The following is a 25,492-nucleotide window of genomic DNA, read 5'->3' on the forward strand; positions in this document are numbered from 1 at the left end:
TAATTATGATTAATTTTTCATCACATCATTAATCACATTTGATTTTTCTAATCACTTGACAACCCTAGCTTTTGTTCATGTTTCCAAAAATGTTCTACTTGAATCAGTCACTTTTCCAAACAAAATATTGGGTCAAAGGGTCAAAGTTTGTCACTCTTAATCACACTGGCTAGACCTTTCTCTGTGGCTACACCTACACTACAGAGAGCTTTCAACAGAAGCCCTTCCAGAAGATGTCTTCTAAAAGAACTTCTTTCAAAAGAGAGGGTCCACACACAAAAAAGCGGATCAAAAGAGTGATCTGCTCTTTCAAAAGAGAGTGTTTACACAGCCCCCTACTCTTTCGAAAGAGCAGACCAGGAACCAAAAAGTCAGGCTCCAGGAGGACTGATCTTTCAATAAACAGGGCCTGTGGAGCATCTACACACATTTTCTTTCTAAAGAAGCTTTCGAAAGGGGGCGCTCTTCCTGAAATGGAAAAGGAAGAGTGATTTCAAAAGGAGTGCCTCCTTCTTCTGATTTACTCTCAAAAGGATGCTTTTTGTACGTAGATGCTGGATCTTTTGGAAGTGCCTCCTTCTTTTGAAAAATCTTTCTAAAGATCTTGCTAGTGTAGACACAGCCTGTGTGTAGCCCCACTGGTATCAAAAGTATTCTCTTAGGAGTAAAATGCCACTACACATGCTGCGTCTACACTAGCAAGTCCTTTTGGAAAATCAGGCCCTCTTCCAAAAGTGCAAGCAGAGCTTCAACACACAAAATGCGCTCTTTCGAATTCCTTTGAAAAGAATGTGGTGCTTCTTCCGGAGGCTCTCTCCCTCTCCCAAATGAGGAAGAGCACCTTTTCCTGAGAGATTTGTTCAGAAAAAAGCATGTGTAGATGATCTGGGGGCCTTTTGTTTGAAAGGGCAGTCCTAATGGCTCCAGTATCTTTATCCTTGGTCCATTCTTTCGGAACAGCGAGGGCTGTGTGGATGCTCTCTTTTGAAAGAGCAGACTGCTCTTTTCATCTGCTTTTTTGTGCGTAGATGCCCTCTTTCAGGAAGAAGAGTTCTTTTGAAGATGAAGTTTATTTCTGAAAGAGCCCCATCCACACTGCTTTCTTTCTTTGGAAAGAATCTCTTCTGAAATGATATTATGCAAATGAAGCACAAGATATGTAGACCAGTTCCTTATCTGTATTTTCGATTTGCCTCATTTCCAGTCCTCTTTCACAAGAGGAACGCAAGTGTTCACTTAGCTCAAGAGATCTTCCAGATCATCATCTTTGGAAAGATCACTGAAGTGCAGAGAGTAGCCGTGTTCCTATATGGCCCTGCATGTGAAAAGAACTAAGAATTTCCTAAACAAAAAGCAGTCCAGGAGCACTTTAAAGACTAACAAAATAATTTATTAGGTGATGAGCTTTGGTGGGGCAGACCCACTTCTTCAGATCAGGAAGATCTGAAGACGTGGGTCTGTCCCACCAAAGCTCATCACCTAATAAATTATTTTGTTAGTCTTTAAAGTGCTCCTGGACTGCATTTTGGTTTCGATAGTATATAGACGAGCACGGCTATCTCTCTGTTAAGAATTATCTCTGTTTACATTAATTTAAACTACATTCTCCTTACCTAGTTATAGGCAGAGCAGTATGTAATTTTTTTGACAACAACTTTTTGCCATAGTATGGAAAGTTGCTTCTCTGCTTAGTTCCAGTTCATTCTCACCCCTTGATATGCCTGGCTGGTTATGACCAACGAGTCTTGAAAGCAAATGGATTCATTCCGCCTGGGACTATAACATGCAATCACTTAGCAATTGCAACGCTTTAGCTGTACAGTGAAAACTGCTCCCAGGAGCGAGGAGTAAGGGCTGAGCGCCTGTGCACGTCCACAGGGCCTCCAGCCGCTGCTCTCGCTGAATTTCTCCTCTGTTTCGGCCAATACTGGGCCCGGCTGGACTCGGCTCTACTGGGGATCGCTTCTGCCCGCAGCTCGGCGGCGTCCGGGCGGCTCTGTTGCCTTGGGCAGGCGCCCCGGAGGTGCACGGGCAGATTCTGCCGCGAGGGACGCGCCCGCGTGCCCCAGTAAAGCGGTGCAGCTCGGAGCCGGCCGAGGCGCTGGCGCGGCGGCGGGGCGCCAGCCAGCCCCAGCCCGCAGGGAGCGCGGTGCGCGGGGTGCTCGGCGCTGCGCAGGGAAGCCCCTGCCCCGCACGCTGCTCTCACCTGCAGGCGGCCTGGACCCGCTCGCGCAGGGTGGGCGGCAGCTGCGCTCGCTTCTCGTTCTCCTCCTGGAAGGCCAGCTCGCTGTAGATGGGCCGGGCCACCACGTACCGCCCCGGCTCCGGCCTCGCCGCCCGGCCGCCCGCTGCCATGGCCCTGCCTGCGCGGGAGAGAGCGGCACCGTCAGCGCCGGCCGGCCGAGCCCGCCCTGCCCGCTGCCTGCCCCCGGCACTCGGGCACCGGCCCGCAGCGCCCGTCCGCCCGCCCGGCCCCCTGCGCCCCGCATCCAGCCCGGGCTCCCCGGCGCCAGCGCCCCGCCACCGCCCTCCCGGCGGGGCAGTGCCCGGGCGCGCAGCCCTCCCGGCCGGCCGCTGTCCGGGGGCAGCGGCGGGGCAGTACCTACGCCGGCTCCTGAGCCCCCGCACTGGGCTGGGCGGCGGCCGGGCCGCCGTGTTTATAGGGCCAGCGCCCGCCGGACGCGTTATTTATGGGGAAACAGAGACACCGGCTCCAGCCCGCCCCTCTCTCGCGGGGCGCGGGGCTGGGCCGGGCCGAGACGCGGCAAGGCCACGCTGCTCTCCGCGGGAGCTGCCCGCCCGCCCGCAGTGCCAGGGGCGCACCGGGGCAGCGTTGGACTTAGTGAATGAGCTGGGGAATCGGGTCCCGCTCGGCCCGGACCCGGGGGGGAGGGGCTCTGTGTGTGTGTCTGTCTGTCCATCTCCTGTGTGTGTGTGTGTGTGTGTCTGTCTCCTGTGTGTCCGTCTGTCTATCAATCGCCTGTGTGTCTGTCTATCCATCTCCTGTGTGTGTGTCTGTCTATCTGCCTGTGTCTGTCTGTCTGTCTATCCATCTCCTGTGTGTGTGTGTGTGTGTGTGTGTGTGTGTCTGTCTCCTGTGTGTCCGTCTGTCTATCAATCGCCTGTGTGTCTGTCTATCCATCTCCTCTGTGTGTGTGTGTGTCTGTGTGTGTTTGCCTGCCCGCCCGTCTGTCTGTCTGGCGCCTCCGCTCCCTGCCCAAGCGCCCAGCCGGGCGGCGCGGGCTACGCCGCGGGAGCGCTCCCCTCTGCCGCTCGGTTCCCGTCCGCCTGTCCCTGCGCAGCCCCCGCCGGCTGGGTGCGGGAGGGGCCCGCGAGCGGGTTAGTCCCACGCGCTGCCCAACAGGCGGTGGCCCCCGGCGGGGTCTGCTCTGCCGCCGGCCCCGGGCAGTGCTGCAGCCTGAGAACCGGGCGGCTGGCGCGGCTGTGCCCCGGGAGTGGGCGGTGGGGGGCGTCCAGCAAGGCAGCTTTGCGCTCGGCCGGGGCCCAGGTCCAGCTCCAAGCAAGGCGCCGGGCAGGGCCAGACCCCCCCAAGCCAACCCGGGCAGGGCTCCCGGGGCCCGAGCGGCCTTTCCCGCGGGCCAGCCCGGCGCTCGCCTCTGCCCCCCCTTCCCGCACGGGCCCGCGCCCCCGGGGAGCGCCACGTGCCGCCCTGGCCCCGTCTCCTCTCCTCAGGCCGGGCCCGGCCGGACTCCAGTTCCCAGCCGCCGGGGGCGACACGTGGCCCGGAAGGGCCCCTGGCCCGACCTGCTGTGTCCCAGGCCGCCAGTGCCGCCCCAGGGCTGGAGTGGGGCCGCGTCCCGCCGGCCGCGCCAGCAGCTCCCCGCCCGCGGCCCCGAGCTCAGCCCGGGAGTGACGCTCTCGGCTCCGCACAGCGCGTGTCCAACACCACTGCGGCCCGCAGCCCTGCACTGCACCGCACCGCACCGCACCGCACCGCACGCGCTGGGGGCTGCGGCGCTCAGGGCCGTTCGGGCGCGAGACCCGCTCCCCAGGGAAGTGGGCGGCTGGGCTGGCTAGAGCCGCCACCGCGGTCTGGCGCAGTGCTAGAGGGGAGCGCAGATCTCATGCCCTGCATCGGGCCCCAGGGCTGCGTCTATACTTGCAGGCCAGGCTGGGAAGAGCAACGCAAATGAAGGGACCGAAAAATGCAAAGGAGACGCTGATGGGCAAAATCTCCTTTCCAAAGTGACTCTTTTGGAAAGAGCAGTATGGACGGGCCTCTTTCAAAAATAACCCCCCTTCCCAACGCAAAAGGCGCGCGTCTACACTGGCGTTCCTCTTTTGAAAGAGGTATGCAAATGAGGTCAATAAAATGCAAATAAGGTATAAATTTGCGTATTTGGCACCTCGTTTGCATATTCTAATTTCAGAAGAGCTTCTTTCAAAAGAAGAAAGCCAGTGTGGCCGCTGCTCTTTCAAAAGTAAACCCATCTTCGAAAGAATCTTTATTCCCTTTATTTAATTAAATAAAGGATTCTTTCGAAGATGGGTTTACTTTTGAAAGAGCAGCGGCCACACTGGGGCTATGTCTACACTAGCCCCAAACTTCGAATACATATTCGGCGCCTCATTAGCATGCGGTCCTCCGCGGCACTTGGAAATTGACGCAGCTCGCCACCGCGCAGCTCGTCCCCACGGGGCTCCTTTTCGAAAGCACCCCGCCTACTTCGAAGTCCCCTTATTCCTGTGAGCAGATGGAAATAAGGGGACTTCGAAGTAGCTGGGGTCCTTTCGAGAAGGAGCCCCGTCGGGACGAGCTGCGCGGCTGCGAGCTGCATCAATTTCGAAGTGCCGCAGCCACGGGCGTGCTAATGAGGCGCTGAATATGTATTTCAGCGCTTCATTAGTAAACTTCAAAATGGCCATTTACATGGCCATTTCGAAGTTTGGGTCTAGTGTAGACAGGCCTGGCTTTCTTCTTTTGAAAGAAGCTCTTTTGAAATTAGAAAATGCAAATGAGGTGTCAAATACGCAAATTTATACCTTTTTGGAATTTTCTGTTTGTCTCATTTGCACACCTCTTTCGAAAGAGGAATGCCAGTGTAGAGGGATCCAAGAGGAAGAAGGTTATTTTGAAGGGCAACATCTACACTAGCCCCTTCCTTTCAGAAGGGGCATGGCAAAACCGAGTTGGGAAGATGCTAATGAGGGGCTCCGTGAATATGCAGTACCTCACTAGCATAATAGTGGCTGTGCACAATTTGAAAGCTGTACTTTGGAATCGTGCTGCCTGTGTAGACGGGGGCCTTTCAAAAGGACTCTCCGAACTTCAAAAGCTCCTTCTTCCCATTTGGCTTTGGGAAGAAGGGGTTTTTGAAGTCCAGGGGTCCTTTCAAAAGGCCCCTGTCTACACAAGCAGCCTGCAGTTCCAAAGTGGCGCTTGTGAATGGGGGGATTATGCTAATGAGGTGTTGCGTATTCATGACAGCGCCTCATTAGCATCTTCCCAACTAGCTCATTACCATGCCCCTTCCCAAAGGAAGGGGCTAGTGTAGATGCGGCCAGGATATTGTTTACTTTCGAAAGAGCCCGTCTAAACTTCTTTTTTTCCGAACGACAAAAAGAGAGTGTGCACACGAGACGCCGGATACCTAGATCGGTGCCCCCCTTTGCCTTTGCCATTGCCTTCATTTGCGTCCCTCCTTCCAAAGCGAAGGCAAGCCCAGGGACAGCTGAGCTGGTGGCTACCGAAAGAGCAAGGCCACTGTGGTTCTCTTCGCTGTATCGCCCTGCGCACGCTCCGGTGGGGCACTGCCCCTGGCACCCGAGCTTAGCTAACACCCACGCACCTGAGCGCGTCCTGGGCAGCGCCGCCGCTGGGGCCGCAGCAGAGGGCGCTGCCGCTAGTGACACCCATTGACAGTCAAGGCGGGCCGGGCCTTACCCCGGAGGGAGAGGGCCGCAGGCTGGGCAGAGCGTGCTCTCACTGGGGCCAGGCGGAGGAGCCGGACTGCGCCCCGCTCCGCAGCCCGGCCCGCCCGGGACTCTCCCGGAGGGCTGCGCCAGGGGTAGGGCAGGAATGACCGCAGCCCTGCCGGCCCACAGCGCGCCCCCGGGGCGGTCCTCTGCGCCCTGCGGGGCCGCGGACACGCAGGGGCTCGAGAGACGCGAGCCCTGCTCCGTGGGGCGCTACGCCTGCACTGAGAGCCCCAGCCGCCCCCCTCCTTCCGCGGGACGAAACCTGCCTGCCAGGAGCGAGGCTCTTCCTCCCTTCCTCTTTCCCCCGGTACTTTCCCCCGGGGCCGGCCTGGGGGTCCTTGTGGCGCGGAGCCTCGAGCGCTTCTTTCACACCTGTTCTGTTCCTGCTGTTTAACCCCTAGTTCCTCGGCCCCGCTCAGGAGCCCGTCCGCGCGTGCGGGTTGTGAGCGCCCCGGGCCCGGCTCCGGGTACCCGCACCCGAGGGATACAAGCGCGCAGGACGCCTGGCCCCTGGGCGCAGCTCCGCACCGTGAGTGGCGCAGAGTGGGGCACTGCCCCAGGCATCGCCGGGCTCTACCCCCGGAGCGCGTGGTGTCACCCAGCCCAGCCCGCCTGGGTTTGCGGGGGAAAAGGGAAACAGCCGCCCTGCTTTCATGCCCCTCCTGCAGACGCCTTGCACAACGGCAGGCGATGGACATTCACCGCCCCCACGGGCGCAAGTCATCGCCCGCGGCGAGGGAAAGACGCAGCGTCCTGCTTCCGCCACCCCCGGCTGGGGAACTGAAAGCGACAAGCTCTGTGCGCTCCCCGAAGGCCGGGAGCCCCTGCAGTTAGCGCTGCCTGTCGGTCTCCCGTGCTCCAGCGTTGGAGCTCCTGCCACGGACCTAGTAACAGTATCCGCGCGATGCGCCCCGCTTCCCACAGCTTTGCGCCCAGTCAACTCTGCCAAGCAGGGCGGGACGCGAAGACTGCGCCTGCCTCTTTCCCCGCCCGTTAGGAGTGACTTGCTTCCGTGGGTGCGAGGAAGGGGCGGTAAGTTCTCGCCGCCGGCCAGCGGGCAGGACTGCAACGCAAGGGACACAAAAACGGGAGGATCTGTAAAATAAAGGTTTCCCCATTGCGCATCCGGCAATATGCGTTCTACCCCCTCTTCAAACGCTTAGAAGGGTTAATGGAGAGTGCGAAGCATTATTTCAGCCTGGCCTATTTTGCCCTCTTTGAACCCAACTTTGCCCAAAGTGAATTCTGTTGGGATGTACAGGCTTAAACGGGTTGCTAAATCTAAGATGAGAAAGCAATTTTTGACTGGTTTCACTGTATATAAGGTAATGAACAAAAGTCAAGTATTTGCCAATTTGGTTATGCTATTCTTTGTCTATGCAGCTAAATTGGGGGTTTAATTCTGAGTAATATCACCCATAGTATTTCTACTGAAAACCACAGTCATGCAGACTAGAGGTTGTTTTGAGATAACATGGATACCAAAGTACTTTTCCCCAAAGTGCAAAACAAAAAAACTCCCAGCTCCAGTGTAAAGCAGCTGCTTGCACCACCTTGTAAAATGTTTTAAAAAATAGGATTGAGCAAACACTGGCATTTTCAAACCTGCTGCTTGCTCTTCGGTTTGCCACACTGGTAAACAAACATTTGTAATATGCTTTTAACCCTCTTTCCAAATAAGTGTAGTTAAGTTTTGAAAGCACAGACTGTTTTAACATGTGGACAGACACTGGGAACGGTGAAACTCAAGTTTTAATGCCAATAAGCCTCAGATGTAATATGAAACCAAGTATTTGTCAGAAGAGTTGAAGGAATAAAGAACAGTTACACTGGCTCTGACCAAGGTAGCCAGTTTGACATCTCTAAACAGCGGGCAATACTAGAACAGGGCAATTTCAAGTGATCCATCCATTCAGGAATATCTAGACCATGAGGTTCATCTCTACCAATCTTGTCTAATAGCCACTGATGGACCTATTCTCCCTGAATTTACCTAATTTGTCTCTGAACCCAGTTGTCAGAATGGCTTAACATGAAGACTGGAATCTAACAGATCTGTCACCTGCTTTGATAAAATGTTATTGGAGCACCTCTAAGGCAGAAACAAGGGGGGAGGTAATGTAGAGTTAAAACTAGGGTTTTTTTTTTTTATCTGCATTTATTGAAACATGTTCCCTATACTGATTAGCATTACTACCTACTGTCCTATCCTCCTCCAGATCTTTTCAAGACTGGCTTCTATAACTACTGCTATGTGAGCCAGTGTTAAATTTGCCCCTCTCCCAAGAAATTAATATAATTTACAACCGGTTTATCTTTGTATTTAAAAGTGGATGTATGTTGGTCCTAATCTTCCCTCTCATCTTCATTATGTACATAGTATTCTCAGAATTCTAATCTAAATATTAATACAAAATTGCTGTGCATTGAATTTATTTCACAGCTATATTTCACAACAAGAATGCTTATTCCTTTCTATAGGATGCAAGCACTTTTGGATCTTTAACAATGCTAGGTACTATTTCACATGGAGTAGACAAACATCAGTAAAGTTCTCTAGCACTTTCAACAACACTTGTTTTCAGTTCCTGTTTTTGCAAAACTTCTTGAAGATTTTAAAGCTGGGCCTACACTGATTTTTTTTTTTAAATGTCAGCTGTTTTTGTTGAGTTGTTTCTGAAAGTGAGAGTAGTGGGAAAACTGGGCCGTTTACATGGGCAACTGTATTTTCAAATGGTTGGGTACTTGATTATATACCTTTAAGGTTCTTTGAAATGCAGGTTTTTATATGTTAATATTAAGGTTGTGTCCAGGCCACACAGGCAAGCTGATAACACTAAAGCATTTAGTTGGAGCCAGAAGTTTTATGCACTAACCTAGAAGCTGAGCTCCACGCATTAAGCCTCCGTTCCCTCCAAATCAAAACAGTCACGTAACACTTTAAAGACCAACAAAATGATTTATTAGGTGATGAGCTTTAGTGGGACAGACCCACTTCTGTGAAGAAGTGGGTCTGTCCCACTAAAGCTCATCACCTAATAAATCATTTTGTTGGTCTTTAAAGTGTTACGTGACTGCTGTTTTGTTTTGTTAGAACACAGACTAACACAGCTATCTCTCTGTTACTATTCCTCCAAATCAGTTTGCAAGATTGGGTCCTTGCTTTCTACGTTTTATCAGAAAACACAACTCATGCACACCAAGCAGATATTTTACCAGCTCTTCATTTTCTGCTGAAATTGCAAAAAGTGTATTAAATCCCTGTATGGGGTGAAAAAATTCCTCTTGCTTCCCACAAGCACATGGCATCAACTTCCCTACTAGGCTGAATAATTTTGCTGAGCACATACTTCCTTATATGGCATGCTGCGTTCATATTAGCCGTGTCTACACGTGCACGCTACTTCGAAATAGCGGCACTAACTTCGAAATAGCTCCCGTCACGGCTACACGTGTTGGGCGCTATTTCGATGTTAACATTGACGTTAGGCGGTGAGACGTCGAAGCCGCTAACCCCATGAGGGGATGGGAATAGCGCCCTACTTCGAAGTTGAACATCGAAGTAGGGCACGTGTAGACGATCCGCGTCCCGCAACATCGAAATAGCGGGGTCCGCCCTGGTGGCCATCAGCTGAGGGGTTGAGAGACGCTCTCTCTCCAGCCCCTGTGGGGCTCTATGGTCACCGTGTGCAGCAGCCCTTAGCTCAGGGCTTCTGGCTGCTGCAGCTGGGGATCCATGCTGGACGCACAGGGTCTGCAACCAGTTGTCGGCTCTGTGGATCTTGTGTTGTTTAGTGCAACTGTGTCTGGGAGGGGCCCTTTAAGGGAGCAGCTTGCTGTTGAGTTCGCCCTGTGACCCTGTCTGCAGCTGTTCCTGGCACCCTTATTTCGATGTGTGCTACTTTGGCGTGTAGACGTTCCCTCGCAGCGCCTATTTCGATGTGGTGCTGCGCAACGTCTATGTTGAACGTCGACGTTGCCAGCTCTGGAGGATGTGTATACGTTATTCTTCGATGTCGCTACATCGAAATAAGCTACTTCGATGTAGGCTTCACGTGTAGATGTAGCTATTGTCTGTTCTGAACTTTTCCATTAACATTCATTTTGAACCCTCTCATTGGTATTAATTTAAAAACACTAATCAGCATCACACGTTTCCCAACACCACAAGTGAAACAGCAATATTATAAACATGTTTTGTTCTTCATGTGTATACTTAAAAATGCTGATTTTAAGGTTTTAATGGAGACAGTTTTTTGAAAACAGCCCATTTTCTCTGATGACCTCATTAGATTGAACAATCCTTTTAATATATCATATTCCATCTTCAAGTACAAAATTTGAACCACTAATGCAGAAATTAATCAGAACATAGCTGTTAGATGCAAAAAAGATGTAAAAATTTACATTTGAGGTATTGTACAAACTACTCAAACTATTAATTGCTATTCATTAGCATGAGTAAATTATACATGAACATTCTTCAAAGTAGTTTACACTTTGCAAAGCAGGAAAGCTCAGCGGCACACACAGAAAGTAAACCGATTTAAATCTTTGTACAAGTGAACTGGGGAATAATAAAAACCCACCAATACCATTTGTGACTAAAAACTCTGAAATATTTCAAAAGAATAACCCAAAGATATGCAAAATGGGTAATTATGGAACATGCTCATCTGTGTGGCACAATGAGAACAAACTAATGTGAGGTGGATTTAGAAATCTAAAGTTTATATTTTTACTGATTGTCAATCAACCCTTCTACATAAGTAGAATGAAAAATGAATATATAGTCTTATTTAACATGTAAGTAATTAAATTTCACAGCAGGCCTGGTAGTCTTTGGCAAAAAGGGGTTAGAGCCGACAATAAGTGGCTTGCAGCTGGACATGCTTCTCCAAGATTAGTGGCTGGCAGGCCACCACACGTTGTTTACCTGAGCATCTGCAGGTATGGCTGCTCGCAGCTTGCGTTCCTAGTCAATGGGAGCTACAAGCAGCAGCATGGGCCGGTACACCACTTCCTGCAGCTCTCCTTGGATGGGAATGGTACACTGCAGCCCCTGGTGGCCCAACAGACCCTACCTGCGGACACTCACGTAAACAAAGCAACTGACAGACCACCAGCGGCTGTGTCCAGCTCACACAGGTTATGGCCTGCTCCTAAGTTAAAGCCACCATATTTTCATGGTTTGGTGTGATTTATAAAACCACTCAAATGTTACAAGCAATTGGCGTTACTGTGCATGATCTTTTACCATTTTTGAGGGCAAAGGGATTGAGAGCATCTGATTTGTTCAAGCAGATGGAAAATTTTCATTTAAATACTTACAATTTTCCTCACAAGAACTGCAATATAAACCTCAAAGCATATCCCACATAGCACTCAGTAGTCTCACATTGCAACACAGAATATATTTGGCACACAGGAGTTACAAGTAGAATCTGAGAAATGAACTGCAGCGGATTTGATTTTCTTAAGAAAAAATCAAACCTTGTGTCATCTACTTCAGTAAGCTAAAGAGAAGAAGAACAAGAGACTTCACACTGATGCAGTTATAGCTAAGGAGTCTTTCCTGTATTGCTGCTACTGATCTTTCTTGTCCTCTTCTTCATCTAGGAGGTCCTGCAAATAAAAAAACAGACATCACAAAGGAGCAAATTAATAGCTTGGCATTTGGTAGACTAGAAACTGATGTCTCATAGGCTGTGTCTGTCTACACTTGCATTCCTCTTTTGAAAAAGGTATGCAAATCAAAATGCAAATGAGGTGCATATTTGCATCTCTGGCACCTCACTTGCATATTCTTATTTCAAAATAGCCATAAAAAAAGGGAACAAGGATTCTTTCGAAGATGGGGTTTACTTTCGAAAAAGCAGTGTCTACACTGGTTTTCTTCTTTCGAAAGAAGCTATTTCAAAATAAGAATATGCAAATGAAGTGTCAGACATGCAAATCTGCACCTCATTTGCATTTTATTCCCTTCATTTGCATACCCTTTCAAAAGAGGAATGCAGGTGTAGACACAGCCGTAACGAATATCCTAATGTTGAATTCTGAAAGGGTAAGAGATACTGGGCGCACACGGCAGCCACAGAAGTTCCAAAATGCATTGGAAACACCATGGTCCCACTGCAGAAGAAGAACCTGGAAGATAAGGAATAGCTCACATCCTAGACCTAAGATCCATGGAACTGTCTTGACAGGAACATGGGGAGAGGTTGCAGGTGGACAACTTAGCTGGGAGATACAGCCAGTAATTCTGAAAGGGCAAGACCCACTGGTTACAACCACTCCTCCCTCCCCCAAAGGCCAGTAGGCTGAAACTATTGCTACAGCTCAGGAGGTGGGTCAAAACTTATTGCAACTTTCAAAACAAAAAGCAGTCAAGTAGCACTTTAAAGACTAGCAAAACTGTTTATTAGGTGAGCTTTCGTGGGACAGACCCACTTCTTCAGACCATATCCAGACCAGAACACACTCAATATTTAAGACACAGAGAACCAAAAACAGTAAGCAAGGAGAACAAATCAGAAAAATCTGTTACTATTGCAACTCTGAGTAAGATCTGACAGCTTTCATTAGTTTGAAAATCGGGGCACGCCTGGTGGGGCTTGGAGATTCAGTTCTGCTGCTGAAGCCCTGAGTTTTGGCAGGTACAGCATGCAGGGCTGGATCCCCGAGAATCCCTCCCTGCTGGGAGAAGACATCCTGAGCTCCCCATACCACTAGTCTGGTAGGTGGAAGATGGGTGTGGGAGGGGGCAGGTTTGTGAACTGCATGAAGCTCGACCTGCAGTAGGCACACAGTTCTGCAGGTGGCTGAAACCTCACCTCTGGGTTGTGGGGGAAGTCTATTGCTATGTCTAGACTGCAGGCTTCTGTGGGGATCCTGGAGGTCTCCCGACAGAAGCCTAACACTCTGGGAACCTTCTGCTGACATCCCAGTCATCCTTGTTCCCCAAGGAAGAAAGGATGCGTCTGCAGAGGGGGTTTTCCCCCAACATTTGGCTCCAATGGCCAGGCCAAATGTTGGGAAAGTCTCTTCTAACAACCGTCAGCAAGAGATACACAAATGCATTGCGCAGTTTGCATATCTTTTTCCAACATTTCTTGGCAATTTAGACAGGCTGGGCGAGTCTACACTTGCATTCCTCTTTCAAAAGAGGAATGCAAATGAGGCAAACAAACATGCAAATGTATAAATTTGAATATTTGGCACCTCATTTGCCTATTCTAATTTCAAAAGAGCTTCTTTTGAAAGAAGAAAGCAGTGTGGACGCTGCTCTTTCGAAAGGAAACCCCATCTTCAAAAGAATCCTCCTTCCCCTTAAATAAAGGGAAGAAGGATTCTTTCGAAGATGGTGTGTCCTTTTGAAAGAGCAGCGTCCACACTGGCTTTCTTCTTTCCAAAGATGCTCTTTTGAAATCAGAATATGCAAATTAGGTGCAAATTAACACACTTTGAATTTCCAAATCACCTCATTTGCATACCTCTTTTCAAAAGAGGAATGCAAGTGTAGACGCATCCGCTATCTTTCTCAATACTCATGTTGATCTCCGATTTTAACTTATGTACCACAATTGACAAAAATGACCAAAAACACTCAAACTACAAATGGAGTTCCATATTCACTTCATTTTGAGAAAGAAAGTTCGTTCACTTTGCAAGTTGACAGCTTACAACAACATTTAACAAAGGCAAAACAAAATTTTCCAACAACAATCTCCCCCTACAACACAGAAAGATATCTGCATTCTTTCTGGAGGCTGCAACACCTTTCATAATGAAAAGTCTACGCTTAGAATTTGGCAAGCAATTTTATTGATGTAGGTGTCAACGGAATTCTGCTCTCTCCCCCACAGCACTGCTGAAGCCTAGTTCCAGTGGCACATAAAAGTTCCTCAGGACACAGAAACGCTACAGAGCTAATACAATTAACATAAACAAAATGTTTTCTCTAGTAAACATATATGATGTACCTATGTGGTGCTAACATGTGGTGATGGTGGGGTTTGATATTTTACAAAAATCACTTCTCTAACTGAAGCTGCACTTAAGAATAGTGGAAGAGTTTTTCCAGCTTTGCAGAACTTTAAGAGTTTTAATTTTTTTTAGGTCAAGGCTGAAGGTTGGCAGGGGTTCACATGTGTTAGTGGTGTCTGTGAAACTGCATAAGCCCACATCTTTCTCTCACTGAGTATATATTAATGTAGATATAAAGTATTACTTGTCCTGATCTGAGAAGGAAAAAAAGTAGAAAATATTCTCAAGAAATCATGCTTGACTGAAAGAGAAGTAAGGGGAGAGGGGAAAAGAGATCTTCTCTTAAAACAAAAACACCACACAACAAACATGTTAAAAAAGCATGAAGGTTGCAAAGTCAAGCACTCAACATTAGGATTAAGAGAATAAAGGATGCTTGTGCAAACCTAATTTGGCTCCATTTGATGTGCATGCCTTATAAGGTGTTTACTTAAATGATTCACATACTATTTGTTCCAAAGGACCCCTGCCTCAGGCAGCGCTCAGTATGGACAGTCAATGTGAATCTATTTGATATGTTGTTTATATCCTCATTCAGTGTGTTCTTTCTATAGCTGTCTGCTTGCATGTAATTTCTTTTTTTAAAGAAGCAACCAAATTCCATCATGTAGCATATTGCTGAGCCATGTGAGTATCAATGGCAGGATTGGAACCATAGGTCCACCACACACCTCTGTCACTTGAGCCAGTGAGGTAACTGGCAATAATAGTAGTGCTGTCATCCGCAATGTGAATCAGCCTGGGTGTAGGGGGAAATGAGACACTGCCAGAGGGTTTTACGGATACTGGCTGACAGCAGAGGAATGGTAACAGAGAGGTAGCCACGTTAGTCTGTATTCTAACAAAACAGCAGAAATGTAGCACTTTCAAGACTAACAAAATAATTTATTTGGTGATGAGCTTTCGTGGGACAGACCCACTTCATCAGATCAACAGCATTCCCAGTAAAGAGTGACATTCTATTAAAGACCTGAGAATTTGTGCCTTAGAACAAACAGACTTTAAAAACAGATTACATAGAGAAAGTTGTGAATTGGAGTTCATATTCAAATTTGACACATTAACACTTGGTATGAACAAAGACAACAATTACCACACACATTACATGGACTACCTCCCTCCCTTTGATGCTTTTAATTATCTCAGGTAAGACACTTATCACCCACCCTTAGACCACCTCCTTTGGTCCTATGTACTTCAACTGTCAGTTTTTACTGCAATTTTTTTTTGGACCTCTGTACTTATAGAGGTCAGTTGGTACCAGAAATGCTATTGATATGATGATGTGGGTCTGTCCCACGAAAGCTCATCACCAAATACATCATTTTATTAGTCTTTGAAGTGCTACATTTCTGCTGCTTTGTTTTTTTAGCAGAGGAATGAAACGACTTGGGTATCTTAGTTTCCATTCTTTGCTTTGGCAAGAGATTATATTCTAGAGAGCATTAAGACTTTTTTGCCTGTTCTTCTCACTTGCCCAAACTTGTTTCCTTCAGCCTCATCCTCTTCAATGTGTCACAATCCTGTCTCTTCCCCACCCCAGGCTCCTTGTCCCAGTCCAGGTCTCTTCCTCTCAGGCTTTTCATCCCAGTTCCCTCGTTCAGCATCCCCCCATGTCTCCCCATCCAAACCCTAGACTTGTTTCCTCATTCAGTCTTCTTGCCCAATCGGTCTCCTCAGCCCAGTCAAATTCTCTCTCCCCACCCTCAGTCTTATCAGACATCTTGAACCACTGTACTACTTTCCCTCCTCCATTTAGCTCCCATCCTCTCTGTATTTAAGTCAAGTAGCTTCCTCTTTGATGCTCTCTACAGCATTACAATGTGCTTGCGTGCACCATTGACGGCACAGGAGAAGCTGGCTCCCTGTATTCAGTTCAGTGCCGAGCCCAAAGCAGCAGGGAGCTGCAATTAAAGAGAAAATCTATTTTCAGTCCTGTAGCTCTGAGCTGGAATATGTTCAGTAACTCTATTGGGGTGGCACAGATGTACTGAGTGGACGCCACATGCTCAGTGAAGATGGAATCTTCAGAGGTTTTAGTGTCACATGTGAATATTTATTATTTAGTCACATTTGCATCAATTTTTCTGAATAGGGCAGGTACATTCCAGACAAAGATTTTTGGCCGCCAAATTTCCAGTTCCTGCTCCAGCACACAAAGCCAATAGAACTTCCCAAAGAAAACCTAATCAAAATTTTGTTAACAGTGTAAACCAATGTATCTTCCATATTTTTGTTCATGGAAACAGTGGAGCCATTTTGGTTGAAAAAGGTTACCAAAAAATTAGCCTTAGGCAGACACCTGGAATGGAAAATGTCATCCTATATGAGTAGTCTGACAACTTTTCAAATCAACTGAAAACAGTCTTACATGGGAAGGGTCTGGTAATATTAACAGGCAGTACTAGCAACTTTGTCTTTATAGTATTTCAATGCCTTTGAACATGTAAGCCCAATAAAAATCCATGAAATCATTTTGAGAAGTTATTCAGCTTTTGCCAGTTAGGCTGCCTAGTAATAACTTGCACATCATTCAGTTTGAATAATGTCTTTAGACTGATCTGTTCATAGTCTGTTGCTTCCTGGTTCTTAAGCATTACCAATGCTGCAGTGTTTGAATTGCAAACATCACAGAGGAATGTTTAAAATCATAAAAACAAAAACCAACCCTAAGCCTTCCCTTTTATTGTAATTTCCGTTACTTTCTTGAAGTTGTCAGGCGCAGTCCTTGAGTGAAGGACTTCACAGGAATCCTGAACTCACACCCAGGCTATAGCACATCGACCTAGAAATCAGATGATGCCACCTGACCCTTTTTTCACCTTAGGGGGGAAAAAAAAAAAAAAAAAAAATCTACCCAGCTTTGGCATAAGATTCCTGCAAGAAGTCAGAATTCTATTAGGTATTTTTATTACCTTCAGGGAGTAATGTTCATGTTAACATATACCAAAGGGCTTGATAAATTCTCTTGTTCTTAGAAAAGAAACATCCAACTTGTGTAATTTTGTTAGTACAATTTCAGAACATTCTGCTCATTCAGTGAAGCACAACCACCTACCTGCAGACGTTCATGTTCTTTCATAAGGCGATCATATTCTCTTTTAAGGCCTTCAGATTGCTTTTTAATTGCAGTTACTTCATTTTTTGCCTTGGAGAGAGCTATAAGATATAGAAGTGAATTTATCATTAGCCACTAATTGTGGTATGAAGAAACATCTATGCAATAACGTTTCAGCCATCCAAGAGTAAGTGTTCAGTTCTCTCTTTAACAGTATGTGCAGCAGAAATATATGTCCCAATTCTGACATTACAGTGATCTACTGATTTCAAAAACTGTCCGACTAAGATTTTGTGTTGGTGTAAATATGAAGTATTGTCATTGTAATTTAAACAATTGTAGGTAAGCAGATATTTGATGTATAAATAGAATGAAAGAGTCATTACCTGTAGAAAATGAAATTCGAAAGTATTACACTGGAAAGTTTCAGAAGAACTTACTACTTTTTAATATATTGTATGTGTTTCTATTCCTGTCCCTTTTGTAGATTTGTTCAGAAAAGAAATACACTTATAAGCAGATGATGCTTTATAAAGAATTGTACAATCTATTGCACTGTATGATTGACTAATTTTTGATACAATCAGTTTTTTTTATATCACATTTAGTTTTTGCATCTAAACCTGGAGAGCATAAAATGATATGCACCAATGATTTCGTAATTTGGGATAGGTATTTGGGAGATTTGTTATATTCAACCAAGATATGTTAGATTGTAGCAAAGGACTAGGGGGCTGTACTTTCTCTCACATCATCATTCTACAACTAGAAGCCAGTTTGTACCAAGCAGTTCTCAAAGAGTATGGAAAGGTAACTTCCTGTTATTAGACCACAGGTTTCCCACAAGGTATAGTGATTTTTCTCTCTCTCCACCTGTTTTAGGAAATAATTTTTGCAGCTGCCTTTGGATGTTAGGATTGTCGTTATTGCCTGGGACCATTTTCCAGTTATGCAGTTACTCATTTGTTTCATTCTGGAGAACTGTCACTAAGGTGTCAAATAGCACAACAGGAGGACTTAAGATCTGTTTGAATGCAATTTCTATTGGAGACAGCATGTTCTGCATATCTATCCTGTGTGTCCACATACAGAAATATCTCATTTAGTGATGTCCAGAAGTCAAGTTGTTCAAATAATTTAAATGCTGGGTACTTAAGAAGATATTTTATGTGGTGCAGTGTCTTATATGTCCATTTGGTTTTTGGAATAAAATCTAGTTTGTCATATAATTCACTTAATTTTCACAGGAAAATACATATTTTACATTTTCAGATTTCACCATTTTTCATTTGTAAAAATGGCATTCTAAAGCAACTCAGATTTTTTAAATGTAGACCAGATAGATTTGTACTTTTTTCCCCAGAATTAGGAGCTGTGTATCTAATGGAGGTTCACTGAGCAGTAAGATTTGATTAGTAAAAGAGAGAGAGCCGTGCTAGTCTACATACTATCAAAACAAAAAAACAGTCGAGTAGCAAAGACTAACAAAATAATTTATTAGGTGACCATAGCCATAGCCATAGCAGAACAGACTCAATATCTGGTATGGCTATGGTCTGAAGAAGTGGGTCTGTCCCATGAAAGCTCACCTAATAAATTATTTTGTTAGTCTTCAAAGTGCTACTTGACTGCTTTTTTGTTTTGATAAGATTTGATAAGTATATGATATGTGAAGTTCAAACAAATGCGATGCATTTCAGGTGACAGGAGTTGGGAGTTAAACACATAATGGAGTTATACTCATTAAAATAACCAGCCTGATAATATACACCACAAATTGCCTATCCATATATTACATCGAGCATCTTAAATGAAAATATCTGCAAGCCTTACTTTTGAAAGTAGTCTCGCCCAATTGTTCTTACCAAGACTACCTGAAAGTAAGTATTACAGGACCAGGGACTACATTCCACAGCAACATATACATTTCCATTTGACTAACATTAGACCTTCCCTAAGCAAAAATATTGCCCCCTAAAATGATGTGAGGCGAAATTCCTGTGTGCTACAAGAGACTGTTCCAAAGACAGGCTCTGTTTGACATAAGAAAATAGCTGAGGAATGAAATGGGATTTCAGAACAGCAAAGCAGTTTTGTCCATAGAATTCAAACAAATTTTAATTAGGAATGAAACACTTCCTCTCTGTGGGAGCCCCACACTTCTTTTTGGTCCTGCTGTACATCTCAACATTTGAGTGCCTTTACTATAGGTATCCGCTGTATAGCTAATAAATGCTGAACAGAATTTTTTAAAGTTCATCATCAGGGCCAAAAATGCTATTGTAAGATGAAAAAGAGCACTACTTTTCCACCACTGCATGTAAGGCCTGATTACAACCACAAAGTAGGTTGCTCAGGTTGATGAAAAATTTTGTGCCCTGGGGGATATAGTTAGGCTGACCTAATCCCTCACTGCATAGGTAAATAGGCAAATGGAAAAATTCTTCAACTGACCTAGTTATTGCCTCTTGGAGAGCTGCACTGCCTTTAATCAATGGGGGGAAAAGGAAGGGAAAAAAAAAGGAGCGAGAGAGACAAACACTTCCATCAACACTGCAGCTGCAGTGCCTTAGCTGTCCCACAATAGTTGCTGTTGTGTAGACACGGCCTTAATTTGCTGCTAACAGTACATCCTGCAATAGGTAGCAAGAGACAGACTCTAAAGCAAATTACCTACATTGCAATACAAGCTATTAACTATTATTTTATGAGATTGTCCCAAAAAGCCATTTTAAAATAAGTCCAATAGTAACAAAATGTAAAACGTATTCTTTAAAAAAAAAATCCCATACTTGTTGCTTGCCTTTCCTCCGCAAGACTATGAGCACATCAAGATAGCACTGAGCCTTTCTTCTTTAGTCCCTAGAACATGCCTACCAAAGCGTAGCAGAAACCATGAACTGAGATAAACATAAGAACTGCCATACTGGATCAGACCAAAGGTTCACCTAGCCCAATGACCTGTCTTCCAACAGTGGCTGACACCAGGTGTCCCAGAAGGAATGAACAGAACAGGTAATCATCAAGGTGATCACTCCCCCGTTACTTATTTCCAGCTTATGACAAACAGAGGCTAGGGCCACCATTCCAATGCATCCTGGCTAATAGCCATTGATGGACCTATCCTCCATGAATTAATCTAGTTTTTTTTAAAAACACTTAAAACCCTGGTATTCACAACAACCTCCGGCAAGAAGTTCCACAAAAATGACTGCACCGTGTAAAGAAATTCTTTGGTTCGTTTTAAACCTGCTCACTATTACATTTCATTTGGTGACCCATAGTTTTTGTCTTATGGAAACAGAGTGACTAAAGAAAAATTATTTACTCTTCTTGACACCAGTCATGATTTTATAGACCTCTACCATATCCCCCCTTAGTCTCCTCTTTTCCAAGGTGAAAAGTCTCAGTCTTTTAAAATCTCTCCTCTTACAACAGCCATTCCAACCCGTTAATAATTTTGTTGCCTTTTTCTAAATGTTTTCCAATGCCAACGTATCTTTTTGAGATGAGGTGACCACATCTGTATGCAGTATTCAAGATGTGGGCATACCATGAGTTTATACAGAGGCAATAAGATATTCTTGATCTTATTCTCTGTCCCTTTTAAAATGCTTCATAACATTCTATTTGCTTTTTTGATCACTCCAGCCCATTGAGAGGATGTTTTCAGACAACTATCCACAATGACTCCAAGATCTCACTTTTGAGTGGTAATAGCTAATTTAGTCCCCATCATTTTGCCTGTATACTTGGGATTATGTTTTCCAATATGCATTATTTTGCATTCATCAACATAAAAATTCATCTGCCATTTTGTAGCCCAGTCACCTAGTTTAGTGAGATCCTTTTGTAGCAATTCACAGTGTGCTTTGGACTGAACTATCTCAAACAGTACCATCTGCAAACTTTACCTCCTCACTCTTTGCCCTTTTCTCCAGACCCTTCATGAATATGATGAATAAGATTGGTACCAGTACAGACCCTTGCAGGACACCGTTAGTTACCCCTTGCTATTCTAAAACCTGATCATACATTCCTACCCTTTGTTTCCTTTCCTTTAACCAGACAATAATCCATGAGAGGTCCTTTCCTCTTATCCCATGACAACTTACTTTACACAAGAGCCTTTGCTGAGGGGCCTTATCAAAGGCTTTCTGGAAATCTAAGTATTCTACATCCACTGAATCCCCTTTGTCCACATGTTTTTGAACTGCCTCAAAGATTTCTAGTAGATTAGCGAGGCATAATTTTCCTTTACAGAGACCACGCTGACTTTTCCCCAACACATTATGTTCATCCATGTGTCTGTCAATTCTGTTCTTTACTATAGTTTACTAAGATTGCAAATATAATGAAGAGTCCACTTGTGATATGTCTGGCATAGCTGGCTGTTCCACACAGTGGGAGTTGTGGAGGAAAATATTCTTATACTAATACTAACAAGATGATATTAAAGGATGAAAGGAGGTCATCCAACTCTGCTCTCTGCTAGACTTTTAAAGGAGGAATACAGAGACAAGGCATGAATTCTGTTCTCGGCAGACATGGAACAAAAACATGGCTGATTAATGAAGAGAAGCAACAATGGAACTATCTGAAACAGGGGCCATACTTACTATGCTATTACTCTGACTTCTCCTCAGTTGAAATTATCATTCGTGGTTCATTTCTTTGTGTCTCACTTCTGGAATCTTCTGTTCTATGCCTTTCCAAAATCCAGGTCACCAGACTTCAGCAGATGAAGAAAAATACTATTTACTTCACATATACTCAAAGACAGATGACTACATCTTCCAGATTTTTAGACATTCTACTGAATCTTCATTTGGCAATCTAGATCAAAATAAACCCTACTTTTAAACCTTTCCATGGTCTTCTCATAGCTTTGCCTCAGATCTATGATGAAATCATGACTCACTGAAGTCAAAGACAAAACTCCAACTGACTTCAGTGGTGTCAGGATTTCACTCTCTATATTCCTCCTTTCACTTCCCTTCTCTCCTATCTTGTACTAGCCTCCTCTCATCCTGCAATACCATCTTGCCAGTATCAGTTTAAGAATCTTCTCCTCCACATCTCCCACCGTCTGGAACAGCATCTGACAAGTGGACACTTCCACACATCTGACAAGAGGACACTTCATTATATTTACAATCTTATCTAAACTTTTCTTCCTTTCCTGTAGGATTTAATTTTCTCTTCTCTTCTGCTACTGATGTATCTGGCATTCAGACACATGGGACTCAAATCAAGAAGTGTTACTCTTCATAAAATAAAGGTTTAATATTTATTGGAAATTTAATTGCAAGTTAACATTACAAATAAAATGCAAACATGTTCTTTCTCCTCTTCACTTTCAAGAAGTTCTTCTCTATGCTATATAGAAAACTAAAAAGGAAACACTCTAGTTAATAGTTTTTCTTCATATTTAGGGATTTCACAATCTAATGCCACTGAACTATTTTTCATACAATATTTTGGTAACTTGATACAATAGTAGCTACTGGGCTGTTTTACAAGAAGATGCACACTGCTTTGGTTGTGACTAACAACAACCATATCACTAAACATGAACAAAATATCTAAAAAGATATCTATAGATCAACAAAACAAACAACTCATTGCATAGTTTCAATGTTTTGACAACAACAGACTCATGACAAGAATACCTCACCTAATCTTAGAAGGACCCAAAGGCCAGGTTGTTCCTGTCACCTTTGTGGGGAAAAGAGATGAAAACCCCACTAATCCTTACTGGGGACTACAGAATAAAGAGGAAGCATGCTGGTTTTGCAGAATTATTGCCATATGGCCTTTTTGAACACTTCCCTGTCAGCCAAAGGCATTCACTGCATGCACTTCAGTCTGACCAACCCTATGGTAAATCCTCACTTAAATAATAATCTCTGAATCATTAATTTATCTGCAGTGGACATCCTGCATGTTCTGCAATATGAATTTCATGACATTATTGAACGAACACACACATTTAACCCGAATAAAATATAGAAAATACGCACAATGTAGCTAAGATTACATATATTGCATGTTAGGATTGTGCTACCTTAATGCAAGTTTTTGCATTTAATTTCCAAGGTATTTTCTTTCAAACAGAAAAAGCACAAACATTCTTTAAACAACAAAGGACAAAGGTACTTAAAAATTGTGCATCTATGGATCTGTAAAGCTGGAATGGACTATATTGATCATCTAGTCTGAATTCCTGTTAAAACACAGACAACAGAACTTACTTAGAATAATGCCTACATTACATCTTTCAGAAAAGCATCCAATCTTGATTTTTAAATGGCCAGCATAATCCACATGGCCCTTGGTAAATATGTCCAATAGTTACTCTCGAAGCCTTATTCATGTCTGCATCTGTCCAAGTGTGCCTTCCATCTACTGGATCATGTTATAACTTTCTCTGCTAGATTGAGGAGCCCCATATTAAATATTTGTTCTCCATTTAGTATTTATATTGTGTAATTGTTACCCCTTAACCTCATTATTAAGCTAAGCAGATTGAGCTCCTTCACACTAATACTTTATCATTCTTGTGACTCCTCTCTGAACTGCCTCCAATTTATCAACATCTTTCTTGAACTGGGGGCCCCATAAGGTCACACTAGTGTCAAATACAGAAGAAAAATAATTTCAAATGTAACTATCAGCCAGTTTTCAATCTATTTAATGTGTACTAATTTTATATTGTTCTAGTTTTTTTTAAATCAGAATTTTATGCAGTACCAACTCAAATGCCTTGCAGAAGCCAAAATATATTGAGTCAACGGTATTACCTTTATCAACCAAATTTGTAACCTCATCAAAAATAGGTATTAAGTTAATTTGACAAAATTATTTTCCATAAACCTTGTTAATTTGCATTATTATATTACCTTGATTTGTGTAATTACATTACCTTTCTTTAAGCCTTTATAAATTGAGTGTTGCGTCAGCAACTCCATTATCTTCAATGGGACTGATGTCTGGCTGACAGTTCTATAATTACCTAAGTCATCCTTTTCACGCAAACTAGCTGTCTTCCAGTGCTCTAAGACTTATAAAAAACCAACATTAACAATCTAGAGAACTCCTAAGCCAGTTATTTTAAAACTCTTGAATGCAAGTCACCTGGATCAGCTGACGTTAAAATATCTGACTGGTAGCTACTGTTTAACATCCTCCAGAGATATTAGCAAAATGGGAAGTGTTTTATCACCATATGATGATACTGTATCAAATATTTACTGAAGACCTGTACAGAGCCAATTTCATCAGTGTACATTAGCATGTGCAGTATAAGCCAAGCAGGAAATCAGGGTAGCAGTGAGAGGAAAGACACATGACCCCACAGGCCCACTGCTCCACAATGTATCTGGTCCATTCATCCTCTTTAAAAGAGACTACTACATAATACCCAAACTAAACTCTAATTGGCAGCAAAAAAAAAAATCAAATGCTTTCATATATCCCCGTTTCTTGTTCAGATCTTTCAAACCTTAAATAATCTTGCATTAATTTTAAACACACAAACAAACCAAAACAAAAGAACAAATGTCTGTAATAGTATAGGTCTTAAGATAGAATGTGTATTTTAAAACCATATTGGCCAAAACTACCACTCATATTCCCTCTCATAAAATCTAGAGAGCTTGCAACACAAACGTTCTTGTTACACTTATTTTGCACACAAACAAAATCTATTCAAAGGTTCTGAAACCAGATTCTGGAAATATCTTTTTCCTTCCCCTCCCCGCCATTATCAACCCAAGAGCTACATTGAATACTTTTTAGTTCAGCTTGTGTGTGTATGTGTAAACATAGTATGTTCAAAAGCACCTGAAGCTATGTCTGACCACAGCAGGAATCTCAGACTTATACTAGCTCACCTAAAGGTAGTGTTGAAAGTGCCTGCAATACTGGATACAGCTTGGGCTAGCGGTCTGAGCTTGGATCCAGGGAGATGGACTGGCTTGAACGCAGGTCACCAGGCCAAGACACTACCAGTGCCACAACAGCCCCACTGCTACTTTTAGCATACCAGCTTTGTGTGATTGTGTTATTATGCTTCCCACTGCTGCGCAGACATATCCCGAACATCATTTTCAACAGTGACTTAGTTAAGTTTCCAAACACCAAATGCACTTTTGAAAATTTTACCCATCACCCGCTACACACACTTCAACCATTTTGTAAAACACAAATGTCCTGTTAAAGAAAAAGACAGATATGTTACTACCCTCTTTGCTATTGTAGCTAGCAGGTTAGCAGGCAGAGAGTCATGTTAGTGGCACCAGGGGGTGTTTGGGACTCATCTTTTTGGCTTTATACAGAAAATCCTACAGGACAGTCACTGATGATCATCAGGTCCATATCACTACAACTAAATCCTGCTAACACTCAGTCTTTTTAAGGTAGCAGTGAAATATTCTTCCTAATATG

The 25,492-nt window shown here is 44.4% G+C and overlaps 2 protein-coding genes across 3 annotated transcripts in view; both read right to left on the reverse strand.

The window, feature by feature from the left end:
• SLC26A4 (solute carrier family 26 member 4) overlaps nt 1-2,640 on the reverse strand; it is a 40,884-nt gene extending 38,244 nt beyond the window's left edge. The window contains exons 1-2 of the mRNA XM_075016374.1: nt 2,603-2,640; nt 2,207-2,363 (exon numbers count right to left, since the gene is read on the reverse strand). Of these exons, the coding sequence (XP_074872475.1) occupies nt 2,207-2,355 (149 nt within the window). The 5' untranslated portion in view covers nt 2,356-2,363; nt 2,603-2,640. The remainder of the gene's footprint in view (nt 1-2,206; nt 2,364-2,602) is intronic.
• Nucleotides 2,641-10,228: 7,588 nt separating this feature from the next.
• The window catches only part of BCAP29 (B cell receptor associated protein 29), a 41,732-nt gene continuing 26,468 nt past the window's right edge, over nt 10,229-25,492 (reverse strand). For both annotated transcript variants that reach the window (XM_075016513.1, XM_075016505.1), the window contains exons 7-8: nt 17,045-17,145; nt 10,229-11,565 (exon numbers count right to left, since the gene is read on the reverse strand). In XM_075016513.1, the coding sequence (XP_074872614.1) occupies nt 11,527-11,565; nt 17,045-17,145 (140 nt within the window). In that variant the 3' untranslated portion in view covers nt 10,229-11,526. The remainder of the gene's footprint in view (nt 11,566-17,044; nt 17,146-25,492) is intronic.

The sequence above is a fragment of the Carettochelys insculpta genome, chromosome 1 (assembly GCF_033958435.1).
Source record: "Carettochelys insculpta isolate YL-2023 chromosome 1, ASM3395843v1, whole genome shotgun sequence".
Classification (NCBI taxonomy): domain Eukaryota; kingdom Metazoa; phylum Chordata; order Testudines; family Carettochelyidae; genus Carettochelys; species Carettochelys insculpta.